This window comes from Tetranychus urticae, chromosome 2 (assembly GCF_039701765.1).
Source record: "Tetranychus urticae isolate SD_2017Ah chromosome 2, NJAU_TeUrti_SD_1.0, whole genome shotgun sequence".
Taxonomy (NCBI): Eukaryota; Metazoa; Arthropoda; class Arachnida; order Trombidiformes; family Tetranychidae; genus Tetranychus; species Tetranychus urticae.
The window spans coordinates 25,083,844-25,098,222 of record NC_142959.1 but is presented as its reverse complement, the minus strand read 5'-3'; the positions used below and the strand labels follow the sequence as shown (position 1 = coordinate 25,098,222).

The window sequence follows — 14,379 nt, the reverse complement described above, 5'->3', positions numbered from 1 at the left end:
ATACAGACAGCTTTTCAGAATTGGATCCATTACTTGAAGACAGTTTATCCGGATCCAACGTTGAATTGATTTGTAAACATTGATTTTTTGAATCATACTTGCTACTTCTCCATGATTTATTTTATTAATTTTTGTTAATTGACATTGTATCTTACACTATGGCTTTGAAACAACATAATCTGACGTGTACAGGACATACAAGGCCTGTTGTATTTTTAAATTTCAGTGGAATAACCGATGGTAAATACTACCTCATCTCTGCTTGTAAAGGTAAGCTAAACATTTATATTTACATTTTTTTCTGACAACTAGATCTCTATTAATGCGATATTTTTAATTTCTACTGCGTTTAGATGGAAAACCTATGCTGCGACAAGGGGAAACTGGTGACTGGATAGGTACTTTTGAGGGTCATAAAGGAGCAGTTTGGGGTGCAGCTCTAAATGTTGATGCCTCGAAAGCAGCTACAGGAGCCGCTGATTTTAGTGCTAAACTTTGGGACGCTATTAATGGATCCGAATTAGCTTCACTGCCTCATCGTCACATTGTTAAATCTGTTTCATTCAGTACAGATAGCTCACAACTGGTAACTGGAAGTAACGAGAAATTAATGAGAATATTTGATCTTAATAGACTGGATGCTGGTAAATTGTTTTGATGTTCGCATTTGTTTCAGTTTGATGTTTTTTATTTTCTAATTTTTTGTATCTCACTCTTTCAGAACCACTTAAAATTAATGGCCACACATCATCTATAAGGCATGCATTGTTTTTAAACGATGATAGATGGTTAATATCTGCTTCGGATGATAAAACAATTAGATTATGGGATCTGAAATCTCTTCAAGAAATTCAAAGATTAGAATTCTCAAGCATTCCAAATGACTTAGAGCTTTCAGCTGATAAAAATCTACTGACGGTTGCATCCGCAAATTCTGTTAGTTTTCATGAAATCAATGGTCTGAACAAAATCAAAGAGTATCAGGTTCCAACTATAGTTTATACAGCATCCTTGTCTCCTGATAAAGCTGTTTTTGTATGCGGTGGCGAAGACTTTACTATGTACAAATATCAATTTGAAGATGGAACTGAATTGGGTAAATTATTTCTTCGATCTTTGTCATTCTTATTCTGACCCTTTCTTTTTTATATTTAGATTCTTTCAAAGGTCACTTTGGTCCATTGCATTGTATCAGATTCTCTCCGGACGGTGAATTATACGCTAGTGCCAGCGAAGATGGAACCATTAGATTATGGCAAACAGTTATAGGTAAAACTTATGGTCTCTGGAGGTATGAAATGTAACTTTTCGAGGTCGGGTTCGAAAAGCAAGCATGTAATTTATGAAACAGACTTTCAGCTGGTCAATTCTCAAGCAGCTAAAAATCTAATCATAAATGAGTTTGTTTTTTACAATTATATTGGTATTTGAGAAGGTCCAATATACCGATATCAATTGATATTACTTCACTTCGTGGTGTTCCCATGACAGTTAGTTGGTTGCCTAAAAAAGACATCAATCCCAATTTATTAAAAACAGTCTAGGTAGACAAAAAATTTTAAACGAAAATGGAAAAACCGGTGAAATATCATTGGACACAGATGTTTCTCACGTGATAAAAAATGTTGACATTTATTTTTGACTTACTCTTTCTTTTGGTTGTTAATTTATTACTTAATTATTATTTTAATCATTGTTATGGCCTTTCGTAATTTAATCAACAATTTAAAACAATATGCTCGTTCAGTTCCTAATAAATTTAGTCAATCACCCTTGAATGATCATATGTTAAAAGCCATGGACTCTTATGAAAGCTACATTGGTGTCAAAGAAATCAAGAAGATTCAACAGAATGTCCTCAAGGTTTGTTCCTATTGTTACTGGTTCAAATTCATTAAACTATCATTGATTTTTGCATATTTTTCTGTTATTTACAGGCAGAAGAGGCCTTCATCGAATCAAGCAAAGCTAGAAGAACCATTCAGGATGGATTACTTAAGGTGCAACAAAATCTTAAACAAATCCGCTCTAAATTGGGTAATTAACTAAGCTCTGTTTAATCTAATTCAACTTGGGGTTTGAAGAGACCCAAATTTGATACCATTTTCTATTTTTAAGACTAAAATTACTAACGTCTTTTGATATTTTTCATCTTTTAGATTCTATGAGCCGGTCAGATGAGGCCTATTTGGAGCTGATTACTAATGAACACAAATTGTTAAAGAACGAGATGAGTTTATTAAATGAATTAAGGACAAAGGAGGGATCAGAAAGAGAATTGTTTACAAGTTTTTCTCAGAGATTAAGAGAAGCACATGAGGTAAGATCCATGTATACTTTCATCATTTGATGTGATTTTGCTTCAAGTACAGTAGTGGTTAGGGTTAAGTTAATAGATTTTCTTGCGTGGACCGGCCAGCCGCGACAGCTTTTAAGGCGCCGTCTACCCCTTGCTACCTAGGTGTTTTACCGACCCATAGGCGCCAGGCTTTATCCAGCTTAGCTGGGAATCCATCAGGAAGGGAGGATGGGATAGTCCAGGGGGCTTGACCCTGAGTAAGCTCTACTGTATGCGCCTTAACTTCAGGACTTGGGCGAGATTCGAATGGGGAGATTTTTTTCATAGTCGCCATCTAACAATAATTTAAAGTACCTTTAAGATCGAATTTAATTTTGTCCATTTCTCCATTGTCTAGTTTCTCTGAAAACTAATTATTACCGAGATGGTGACACCTGAAAATTAACTTAAGTCTGGCCCTGTTTTGTTAACTTAACCCTAACCACTACTGTATCATATTTTTTCATTTGATTTTTAATACTTTTAATGATTTATTTTTGTGCTTCGCATTCAGTTTGAGCGAGTACGCCAAGAGAAAGTTAAATACTTATCAATATTAGGATCAATCATCGGAGCTTTTCTCGGAATTCTAGGAACTAGTATCAATCACGCGTTAAAGATGAAGGATATCAACAAATTAGTAAATACTATAGAAAAACAAATGAATACTTTTAGTGCGTTTTCTGCGGAAATAAGCAGCCATCTATCTCCAGGCAACAAGTATCGGGAAAAATCTACCAGTGAAAGTTGTGTTGAACAAAATTTAAACAATCTAAGTCAAGCAATCATCAAAGAAATCAACGCATCTCAACAAACAATTCAAGCATCCCAAGAAGAGCTAGAAAGCCGAATTAGACTTAACAATTTGATCATTGTTGGACTATTCGCGTTGTTTTTACCGGTTGTTATGAGATTTGCATCTAATTAGAATTCTTGTGAACTAGAATTTATTTACATGTACATTACCAATTGAAGTGTCTTTCAACTACAAATTCAATTTTTCATTATTGATAATACCATCAGAGAGAAAGGTAATATTTGAGCGAGAGAGAGAGAAAAATGAAGGATAAAAGTTGCATTCCAAATGTTTCAACTTACATTATCTGCAATCGGTTCCTGTCGGATGATGATTCCTGGATGTGCAACTGTGTATTCAAAGGTTTTATTCATCATTTGACAATCACCATTACTATCTCTAAATTATCATTTGCTAACATCCATGCTTTGTTCACACTGTGTATTGGCAATTTCCGTACATTTGATCAGTTAATTAGACAATATCTAAATTATTACCCGCTATCGTCAGTTTAAATTTTTATTGATTCACATTTACATCACCTGGCTTCAACGTGTTGTTAGGAAGCTTAATAGTCTAGAATTGAATGAAAATTAACAGCAAAAGGCAACTTTTCATACAAAATCTCAATATAATCTGGCTCGTTACAATACTTCCAATCGTATTAGTTTCAATAAATCTATGAACTGATTGTGATTAATGTACCAGATGGTTTGGCAATGCGATGGAAACCTGATGATTTCTCTATAGTTTTCTGATAGTTGCAGTCATCTGATCAGGTTGTGGAAATAATTAGTTGATAATTACTATTTTGAAAGTCAGAAATATTAAAGTATCATGTATCATGTCTAACCTGCCTATATGATTATTTGTGGTTTTTGAGCATCCATCAATGACAGCGCAATATGTGAGCTCAGCTTGTTATGCTGATGCTGAATTGCTTTAGGAAAGCTGGAAAAACGAGTTTATTTTCATTTCTAAACTCCATAACAACATAAACAATGATAAAAGACTGAAAAATAAACCATCGATACGTTTCAATATAAACTCAATTAGAAATATAATAACTAACAGTTTGATTATTAAAATGAATGAATGCTCGATATTTTTATAGAGTGAACTGTGAAAGTTAATCAAATATTACCAAAAACTACATCATAATACAGCAATAAAATTTCCTTTAAAACTGCTTAATTATTTTGTGTTTAGTTTTTAATTCCTATGCAATTGATTTTTCTTGCATCTATATTTAGTTAAATCATCTTCAACTATCCATAATAATATTAACTGTTTTAAAATACGCTATTTATAACCTTATTTTTACACTTCAAGACCAACCTGTTATAATCAGTTATAGAGTTACAAGGAAATGACTTTCAGTAAGGAACCACCATCAACATCAGACCAACCAGTTGTATCATCAGTAAAATTGATTGATAAAATAACTAATTATGTAAATCAATATGGCAAACCATTCTTTTCATTGGAATTTTTTCCCCCTCGAAATGAAACTGAATTAGAATCCTTTTGGCCCTTGTTGGATCAGCTAAAGCAAGGCAATCCTTTGTTTATGGACATCACTTGGCATTCAAGATCATCACTTGACCCAAACAATCATTGTTCAAGTCTAGCAATTGCTGGTTCAACTTTAAAGCAGCTTAATCATGAAACTGTATTACATTTAACTTGTTATGACTATGATATTACCACTTTGGAATCTATACTCAATTCAGCTAAATCATTGGGTCTTCGAAATATACTGGCTTTAAGGGGTGATGTACCAGCTTCAAATCAAGATGAAAACAAAGTCTTTAATGGAGTTTCCAATAACTCAAGTGATGTCCCTGACGGTCTTTCCAATGTTGCCTCCAGTGATATCATTGATAATACAAAAGGTGAACAATTATCTCCGACAATAGATCAGCTAAGTAACTCTAAAAGTGACCAAATTATTAAATCAAACAATTTCCTTGATAAACTAACTTGTGCTCTTGATTTGGTTAAATTCATTAAAACTAAATATGGTGATTTTTTCACTATTGGTGTTGCTGGTTATCCAATGGGACATCCTGAAGCTAAAACATACTCAGATGATTTGAACTATTTGAAATCTAAAGTGGATGCTGGAGCTGATTTTATTGTTACTCAACTGTCTTTCTCAGCTGACCAATACATTAGTTTTATCAAGGATTGCCACGCAATTGGGATCAAAGTGCCGATTATACCAGGAATATTCCCTATTCAAACCAAGGCGTCCATTCGTAATATAAGCAAATTAACTAAAATTGATCCTCCTAATGAAGTTAAAAAATCCATTGAAGCCTGTAAGGGAGACATCGAAGCAATCAAGAAGTATGGCTTACAACATGCTGTTGATTTATGTAAAAAGCTAATTAGTTCTGATGTTAATATACCCGGGTTACATTTTTATACATTGAACCGTGATAATTGCGTTACTGAAATACTCAAACAACTCAATCTGTGGAATCCAAGATCTGATTATGAAGAATCTATAATGGCTGGTGATATTCAAAATTCACCACTCGTTTTACCAGAAGGTATCCAGCAACCAGTTCATGAACAATGAGACCTTGTCGAGCTTATCCATAAACTCTTGCTCTGTTAGAAAACCAGGAATAACTTCCAAATTGACTCCGGTATTTCTGATTCAGTATACCAAAGGAACCAATAAAATTGTATAAATTTGACCAAATAATTTACAGTTTTCACTTCCTTCTTCAACTTTAATTGCAACAACTTGCGTTGCATCACAGATAAAATTTCATCTCTAAGGTTAGTTTATAAATTAGTCGTCTTTACCTGGAAACAGAGTAAAAATAAAGATTTCAGTTGATTAAATTAAAATAACAAAAGAGTAAACATTAAATATAGATGCTGGATGAAATTATGGCAGAGGAAGTATGACCAATTAATCAATAAATTGGAATAAAAACAGCAAAACCAGGAAAAAGAATGAAAATAAGAAAGCAAATTACCTTCAATAAAAACTAAAAACAATTTTTTCTCTTTTTTTGATTTATCCACAGCTTCGGCTACACTTCCAGAGAACCACATGATTGTTAAGTAAATAGTGAGAATTATAATTAAATTTTAAACAATTAAACAATTAAATTATAAGATTTTATTGATTATTGATGAAGAATCGGGATAAAAATCAAGGCAAATACGCTGACAGAATACAGACAGCTTTTCAGAATTGGATCCATTACTTGAAGACAGTTTATCCGGATCCAACGTTGAATTGATTTGTAAACATTGATTTTTTGAATCATACTTGCTACTTCTCCATGATTTATTTTATTAATTTTTGTTAATTGACATTGTATCTTACACTATGGCTTTGAAACAACATAATCTGACGTGTACAGGACATACAAGGCCTGTTGTATTTTTAAATTTCAGTGGAATAACCGATGGTAAATACTACCTCATCTCTGCTTGTAAAGGTAAGCTAAACATTTATATTTACATTTTTTTCTGACAACTAGATCTCTATTAATGCGATATTTTTAATTTCTACTGCGTTTAGATGGAAAACCTATGCTGCGACAAGGGGAAACTGGTGACTGGATAGGTACTTTTGAGGGTCATAAAGGAGCAGTTTGGGGTGCAGCTCTAAATGTTGATGCCTCGAAAGCAGCTACAGGAGCCGCTGATTTTAGTGCTAAACTTTGGGACGCTATTAATGGATCCGAATTAGCTTCACTGCCTCATCGTCACATTGTTAAATCTGTTTCATTCAGTACAGATAGCTCACAACTGGTAACTGGAAGTAACGAGAAATTAATGAGAATATTTGATCTTAATAGACTGGATGCTGGTAAATTGTTTTGATGTTCGCATTTGTTTCAGTTTGATGTTTTTTATTTTCTAATTTTTTGTATCTCACTCTTTCAGAACCACTTAAAATTAATGGCCACACATCATCTATAAGGCATGCATTGTTTTTAAACGATGATAGATGGTTAATATCTGCTTCGGATGATAAAACAATTAGATTATGGGATCTGAAATCTCTTCAAGAAATTCAAAGATTAGAATTCTCAAGCATTCCAAATGACTTAGAGCTTTCAGCTGATAAAAATCTACTGACGGTTGCATCCGCAAATTCTGTTAGTTTTCATGAAATCAATGGTCTGAACAAAATCAAAGAGTATCAGGTTCCAACTATAGTTTATACAGCATCCTTGTCTCCTGATAAAGCTGTTTTTGTATGCGGTGGCGAAGACTTTACTATGTACAAATATCAATTTGAAGATGGAACTGAATTGGGTAAATTATTTCTTCGATCTTTGTCATTCTTATTCTGACCCTTTCTTTTTTATATTTAGATTCTTTCAAAGGTCACTTTGGTCCATTGCATTGTATCAGATTCTCTCCGGACGGTGAATTATACGCTAGTGCCAGCGAAGATGGAACCATTAGATTATGGCAAACAGTTATAGGTAAAACTTATGGTCTCTGGAGGTATGAAATGTAACTTTTCGAGGTCGGGTTCGAAAAGCAAGCATGTAATTTATGAAACAGACTTTCAGCTGGTCAATTCTCAAGCAGCTAAAAATCTAATCATAAATGAGTTTGTTTTTTACAATTATATTGGTATTTGAGAAGGTCCAATATACCGATATCAATTGATATTACTTCACTTCGTGGTGTTCCCATGACAGTTAGTTGGTTGCCTAAAAAAGACATCAATCCCAATTTATTAAAAACAGTCTAGGTAGACAAAAAATTTTAAACGAAAATGGAAAAACCGGTGAAATATCATTGGACACAGATGTTTCTCACGTGATAAAAAATGTTGACATTTATTTTTGACTTACTCTTTCTTTTGGTTGTTAATTTATTACTTAATTATTATTTTAATCATTGTTATGGCCTTTCGTAATTTAATCAACAATTTAAAACAATATGCTCGTTCAGTTCCTAATAAATTTAGTCAATCACCCTTGAATGATCATATGTTAAAAGCCATGGACTCTTATGAAAGCTACATTGGTGTCAAAGAAATCAAGAAGATTCAACAGAATGTCCTCAAGGTTTGTTCCTATTGTTACTGGTTCAAATTCATTAAACTATCATTGATTTTTGCATATTTTTCTGTTATTTACAGGCAGAAGAGGCCTTCATCGAATCAAGCAAAGCTAGAAGAACCATTCAGGATGGATTACTTAAGGTGCAACAAAATCTTAAACAAATCCGCTCTAAATTGGGTAATTAACTAAGCTCTGTTTAATCTAATTCAACTTGGGGTTTGAAGAGACCCAAATTTGATACCATTTTCTATTTTTAAGACTAAAATTACTAACGTCTTTTGATATTTTTCATCTTTTAGATTCTATGAGCCGGTCAGATGAGGCCTATTTGGAGCTGATTACTAATGAACACAAATTGTTAAAGAACGAGATGAGTTTATTAAATGAATTAAGGACAAAGGAGGGATCAGAAAGAGAATTGTTTACAAGTTTTTCTCAGAGATTAAGAGAAGCACATGAGGTAAGATCCATGTATACTTTCATCATTTGATGTGATTTTGCTTCAAGTACAGTAGTGGTTAGGGTTAAGTTAATAGATTTTCTTGCGTGGACCGGCCAGCCGCGACAGCTTTTAAGGCGCCGTCTACCCCTTGCTACCTAGGTGTTTTACCGACCCATAGGCGCCAGGCTTTATCCAGCTTAGCTGGGAATCCATCAGGAAGGGAGGATGGGATAGTCCAGGGGGCTTGACCCTGAGTAAGCTCTACTGTATGCGCCTTAACTTCAGGACTTGGGCGAGATTCGAATGGGGAGATTTTTTTCATAGTCGCCATCTAACAATAATTTAAAGTACCTTTAAGATCGAATTTAATTTTGTCCATTTCTCCATTGTCTAGTTTCTCTGAAAACTAATTATTACCGAGATGGTGACACCTGAAAATTAACTTAAGTCTGGCCCTGTTTTGTTAACTTAACCCTAACCACTACTGTATCATATTTTTTCATTTGATTTTTAATACTTTTAATGATTTATTTTTGTGCTTCGCATTCAGTTTGAGCGAGTACGCCAAGAGAAAGTTAAATACTTATCAATATTAGGATCAATCATCGGAGCTTTTCTCGGAATTCTAGGAACTAGTATCAATCACGCGTTAAAGATGAAGGATATCAACAAATTAGTAAATACTATAGAAAAACAAATGAATACTTTTAGTGCGTTTTCTGCGGAAATAAGCAGCCATCTATCTCCAGGCAACAAGTATCGGGAAAAATCTACCAGTGAAAGTTGTGTTGAACAAAATTTAAACAATCTAAGTCAAGCAATCATCAAAGAAATCAACGCATCTCAACAAACAATTCAAGCATCCCAAGAAGAGCTAGAAAGCCGAATTAGACTTAACAATTTGATCATTGTTGGACTATTCGCGTTGTTTTTACCGGTTGTTATGAGATTTGCATCTAATTAGAATTCTTGTGAACTAGAATTTATTTACATGTACATTACCAATTGAAGTGTCTTTCAACTACAAATTCAATTTTTCATTATTGATAATACCATCAGAGAGAAAGGTAATATTTGAGCGAGAGAGAGAGAAAAATGAAGGATAAAAGTTGCATTCCAAATGTTTCAACTTACATTATCTGCAATCGGTTCCTGTCGGATGATGATTCCTGGATGTGCAACTGTGTATTCAAAGGTTTTATTCATCATTTGACAATCACCATTACTATCTCTAAATTATCATTTGCTAACATCCATGCTTTGTTCACACTGTGTATTGGCAATTTCCGTACATTTGATCAGTTAATTAGACAATATCTAAATTATTACCCGCTATCGTCAGTTTAAATTTTTATTGATTCACATTTACATCACCTGGCTTCAACGTGTTGTTAGGAAGCTTAATAGTCTAGAATTGAATGAAAATTAACAGCAAAAGGCAACTTTTCATACAAAATCTCAATATAATCTGGCTCGTTACAATACTTCCAATCGTATTAGTTTCAATAAATCTATGAACTGATTGTGATTAATGTACCAGATGGTTTGGCAATGCGATGGAAACCTGATGATTTCTCTATAGTTTTCTGATAGTTGCAGTCATCTGATCAGGTTGTGGAAATAATTAGTTGATAATTACTATTTTGAAAGTCAGAAATATTAAAGTATCATGTATCATGTCTAACCTGCCTATATGATTATTTGTGGTTTTTGAGCATCCATCAATGACAGCGCAATATGTGAGCTCAGCTTGTTATGCTGATGCTGAATTGCTTTAGGAAAGCTGGAAAAACGAGTTTATTTTCATTTCTAAACTCCATAACAACATAAACAATGATAAAAGACTGAAAAATAAACCATCGATACGTTTCAATATAAACTCAATTAGAAATATAATAACTAACAGTTTGATTATTAAAATGAATGAATGCTCGATATTTTTATAGAGTGAACTGTGAAAGTTAATCAAATATTACCAAAAACTACATCATAATACAGCAATAAAATTTCCTTTAAAACTGCTTAATTATTTTGTGTTTAGTTTTTAATTCCTATGCAATTGATTTTTCTTGCATCTATATTTAGTTAAATCATCTTCAACTATCCATAATAATATTAACTGTTTTAAAATACGCTATTTATAACCTTATTTTTACACTTCAAGACCAACCTGTTATAATCAGTTATAGAGTTACAAGGAAATGACTTTCAGTAAGGAACCACCATCAACATCAGACCAACCAGTTGTATCATCAGTAAAATTGATTGATAAAATAACTAATTATGTAAATCAATATGGCAAACCATTCTTTTCATTGGAATTTTTTCCCCCTCGAAATGAAACTGAATTAGAATCCTTTTGGCCCTTGTTGGATCAGCTAAAGCAAGGCAATCCTTTGTTTATGGACATCACTTGGCATTCAAGATCATCACTTGACCCAAACAATCATTGTTCAAGTCTAGCAATTGCTGGTTCAACTTTAAAGCAGCTTAATCATGAAACTGTATTACATTTAACTTGTTATGACTATGATATTACCACTTTGGAATCTATACTCAATTCAGCTAAATCATTGGGTCTTCGAAATATACTGGCTTTAAGGGGTGATGTACCAGCTTCAAATCAAGATGAAAACAAAGTCTTTAATGGAGTTTCCAATAACTCAAGTGATGTCCCTGACGGTCTTTCCAATGTTGCCTCCAGTGATATCATTGATAATACAAAAGGTGAACAATTATCTCCGACAATAGATCAGCTAAGTAACTCTAAAAGTGACCAAATTATTAAATCAAACAATTTCCTTGATAAACTAACTTGTGCTCTTGATTTGGTTAAATTCATTAAAACTAAATATGGTGATTTTTTCACTATTGGTGTTGCTGGTTATCCAATGGGACATCCTGAAGCTAAAACATACTCAGATGATTTGAACTATTTGAAATCTAAAGTGGATGCTGGAGCTGATTTTATTGTTACTCAACTGTCTTTCTCAGCTGACCAATACATTAGTTTTATCAAGGATTGCCACGCAATTGGGATCAAAGTGCCGATTATACCAGGAATATTCCCTATTCAAACCAAGGCGTCCATTCGTAATATAAGCAAATTAACTAAAATTGATCCTCCTAATGAAGTTAAAAAATCCATTGAAGCCTGTAAGGGAGACATCGAAGCAATCAAGAAGTATGGCTTACAACATGCTGTTGATTTATGTAAAAAGCTAATTAGTTCTGATGTTAATATACCCGGGTTACATTTTTATACATTGAACCGTGATAATTGCGTTACTGAAATACTCAAACAACTCAATCTGTGGAATCCAAGATCTGATTATGAAGAATCTATAATGGCTGGTGATATTCAAAATTCACCACTCGTTTTACCAGAAGGTATCCAGCAACCAGTTCATGAACAATGAGACCTTGTCGAGCTTATCCATAAACTCTTGCTCTGTTAGAAAACCAGGAATAACTTCCAAATTGACTCCGGTATTTCTGATTCAGTATACCAAAGGAACCAATAAAATTGTATAAATTTGACCAAATAATTTACAGTTTTCACTTCCTTCTTCAACTTTAATTGCAACAACTTGCGTTGCATCACAGATAAAATTTCATCTCTAAGGTTAGTTTATAAATTAGTCGTCTTTACCTGGAAACAGAGTAAAAATAAAGATTTCAGTTGATTAAATTAAAATAACAAAAGAGTAAACATTAAATATAGATGCTGGATGAAATTATGGCAGAGGAAGTATGACCAATTAATCAATAAATTGGAATAAAAACAGCAAAACCAGGAAAAAGAATGAAAATAAGAAAGCAAATTACCTTCAATAAAAACTAAAAACAATTTTTTCTCTTTTTTTGATTTATCCACAGCTTCGGCTACACTTCCAGAGAACCACATGATTGTTAAGTAAATAGTGAGAATTATAATTAAATTTTAAACAATTAAACAATTAAATTATAAGATTTTATTGATTATTGATGAAGAATCGGGATAAAAATCAAGGCAAATACGCTGACAGAATACAGACAGCTTTTCAGAATTGGATCCATTACTTGAAGACAGTTTATCCGGATCCAACGTTGAATTGATTTGTAAACATTGATTTTTTGAATCATACTTGCTACTTCTCCATGATTTATTTTATTAATTTTTGTTAATTGACATTGTATCTTACACTATGGCTTTGAAACAACATAATCTGACGTGTACAGGACATACAAGGCCTGTTGTATTTTTAAATTTCAGTGGAATAACCGATGGTAAATACTACCTCATCTCTGCTTGTAAAGGTAAGCTAAACATTTATATTTACATTTTTTTCTGACAACTAGATCTCTATTAATGCGATATTTTTAATTTCTACTGCGTTTAGATGGAAAACCTATGCTGCGACAAGGGGAAACTGGTGACTGGATAGGTACTTTTGAGGGTCATAAAGGAGCAGTTTGGGGTGCAGCTCTAAATGTTGATGCCTCGAAAGCAGCTACAGGAGCCGCTGATTTTAGTGCTAAACTTTGGGACGCTATTAATGGATCCGAATTAGCTTCACTGCCTCATCGTCACATTGTTAAATCTGTTTCATTCAGTACAGATAGCTCACAACTGGTAACTGGAAGTAACGAGAAATTAATGAGAATATTTGATCTTAATAGACTGGATGCTGGTAAATTGTTTTGATGTTCGCATTTGTTTCAGTTTGATGTTTTTTATTTTCTAATTTTTTGTATCTCACTCTTTCAGAACCACTTAAAATTAATGGCCACACATCATCTATAAGGCATGCATTGTTTTTAAACGATGATAGATGGTTAATATCTGCTTCGGATGATAAAACAATTAGATTATGGGATCTGAAATCTCTTCAAGAAATTCAAAGATTAGAATTCTCAAGCATTCCAAATGACTTAGAGCTTTCAGCTGATAAAAATCTACTGACGGTTGCATCCGCAAATTCTGTTAGTTTTCATGAAATCAATGGTCTGAACAAAATCAAAGAGTATCAGGTTCCAACTATAGTTTATACAGCATCCTTGTCTCCTGATAAAGCTGTTTTTGTATGCGGTGGCGAAGACTTTACTATGTACAAATATCAATTTGAAGATGGAACTGAATTGGGTAAATTATTTCTTCGATCTTTGTCATTCTTATTCTGACCCTTTCTTTTTTATATTTAGATTCTTTCAAAGGTCACTTTGGTCCATTGCATTGTATCAGATTCTCTCCGGACGGTGAATTATACGCTAGTGCCAGCGAAGATGGAACCATTAGATTATGGCAAACAGTTATAGGTAAAACTTATGGTCTCTGGAGGTATGAAATGTAACTTTTCGAGGTCGGGTTCGAAAAGCAAGCATGTAATTTATGAAACAGACTTTCAGCTGGTCAATTCTCAAGCAGCTAAAAATCTAATCATAAATGAGTTTGTTTTTTAATAAATTGTGATTGATGTTTTTTTGGCAACCAATTCACTGAGATCTATTTTTAAATTTAATAAACTTTTGATTTTAACCTTTTCAAATCAAAATCAGATTTTAGTTCCTACTCATGGATCATTTCATTTTCCCTTATAATTTTATTTTAGAGTATCTTATTTATTAAAGTTAATTTCACTCCTCAAATTAAGCTGAGTCTCTATTTGCGATTTCAATAAGAGCTTGATCAAATCATTGAGCAGGCCAAGTCGACGAGCTTCTTTAAGCAGATCATGGATTGACTCAAGGCGGACTCGCTCTTGAT

At 33.2% G+C, this 14,379-nt stretch overlaps 5 protein-coding genes and 2 long non-coding RNA genes across 11 annotated transcripts; 5 read left to right on the top strand and 2 right to left on the bottom strand.

The window, feature by feature from the left end:
* Positions 1 to 26: 26 nt before the first annotated feature.
* LOC107360417 (serine-threonine kinase receptor-associated protein) lies at positions 27 to 4,625 on the top strand. Of its 3 annotated transcripts, none has more exons than XM_089268212.1 (8): positions 27 to 270; positions 354 to 644; positions 722 to 1,096; positions 1,156 to 1,269; positions 1,748 to 1,863; positions 1,938 to 2,037; positions 2,160 to 2,320; positions 4,467 to 4,625. In XM_089268212.1, the coding sequence occupies exons 1-8, from the start codon at positions 159 to 161 to the stop codon at positions 4,479 to 4,481; spliced, it is 1,284 nt and encodes a 427-aa protein (XP_089124338.1). In that variant the 5' UTR covers positions 27 to 158; the 3' UTR covers positions 4,482 to 4,625. The 3 variants fall into 3 exon arrangements, with proteins under 3 accessions (XP_089124338.1, XP_089124337.1, XP_089124339.1); XM_089268211.1 differs by lacking the exon at positions 4,467 to 4,625 and adding an exon at positions 2,853 to 4,328; XM_089268213.1 differs by lacking the exon at positions 4,467 to 4,625 and adding an exon at positions 2,697 to 2,832.
* On the top strand, positions 4,504 to 5,441 carry LOC149094193 (methylenetetrahydrofolate reductase (NADPH)-like). The gene is made up of 2 exons (XM_089267434.1): positions 4,504 to 5,387; positions 5,438 to 5,441. The coding sequence occupies exons 1-2, from the start codon at positions 4,504 to 4,506 to the stop codon at positions 5,439 to 5,441; spliced, it is 888 nt and encodes a 295-aa protein (XP_089123560.1).
* Positions 5,442 to 5,487: 46 nt separating this feature from the next.
* Positions 5,488 to 6,361, bottom strand: LOC149094192 (uncharacterized). Its single transcript, XR_016199117.1, has 2 exons — positions 6,131 to 6,361; positions 5,488 to 5,954 (listed from the first exon to the last, which is right to left on the bottom strand). It is a non-coding gene; the product is annotated as an uncharacterized LOC149094192 (long non-coding RNA).
* On the top strand, positions 6,358 to 10,956 carry LOC107360418 (serine-threonine kinase receptor-associated protein). Of its 3 annotated transcripts, none has more exons than XM_089268214.1 (8): positions 6,358 to 6,601; positions 6,685 to 6,975; positions 7,053 to 7,427; positions 7,487 to 7,600; positions 8,079 to 8,194; positions 8,269 to 8,368; positions 8,491 to 8,651; positions 10,798 to 10,956. In XM_089268214.1, the coding sequence occupies exons 1-8, from the start codon at positions 6,490 to 6,492 to the stop codon at positions 10,810 to 10,812; spliced, it is 1,284 nt and encodes a 427-aa protein (XP_089124340.1). In that variant the 5' UTR covers positions 6,358 to 6,489; the 3' UTR covers positions 10,813 to 10,956. The 3 variants fall into 3 exon arrangements, with proteins under 3 accessions (XP_089124340.1, XP_015782556.2, XP_089124341.1); XM_015927070.3 differs by lacking the exon at positions 10,798 to 10,956 and adding an exon at positions 9,184 to 10,659; XM_089268215.1 differs by lacking the exon at positions 10,798 to 10,956 and adding an exon at positions 9,028 to 9,163.
* On the top strand, positions 10,835 to 11,772 carry LOC107360415 (methylenetetrahydrofolate reductase (NADPH)-like). The gene is made up of 2 exons (XM_089267433.1): positions 10,835 to 11,718; positions 11,769 to 11,772. Exons 1-2 carry the CDS (start codon positions 10,835 to 10,837, stop codon positions 11,770 to 11,772), a joined length of 888 nt encoding a protein of 295 aa, XP_089123559.1.
* Positions 11,773 to 11,818: 46 nt separating this feature from the next.
* LOC149094191 (uncharacterized) lies at positions 11,819 to 12,692 on the bottom strand. The gene is made up of 2 exons (XR_016199116.1): positions 12,462 to 12,692; positions 11,819 to 12,285 (listed from the first exon to the last, which is right to left on the bottom strand). It is a non-coding gene; the product is annotated as an uncharacterized LOC149094191 (long non-coding RNA).
* Positions 12,693 to 12,713: 21 nt separating this feature from the next.
* On the top strand, positions 12,714 to 14,167 carry wmd (serine-threonine kinase receptor-associated protein wmd). Its single transcript, XM_089268218.1, has 4 exons — positions 12,714 to 12,932; positions 13,016 to 13,306; positions 13,384 to 13,758; positions 13,818 to 14,167. Exons 1-4 carry the CDS (start codon positions 12,821 to 12,823, stop codon positions 13,964 to 13,966), a joined length of 927 nt encoding a protein of 308 aa, XP_089124344.1. The 5' UTR covers positions 12,714 to 12,820; the 3' UTR covers positions 13,967 to 14,167.
* The last annotated feature ends 212 nt before the right edge of the window (positions 14,168 to 14,379 follow it).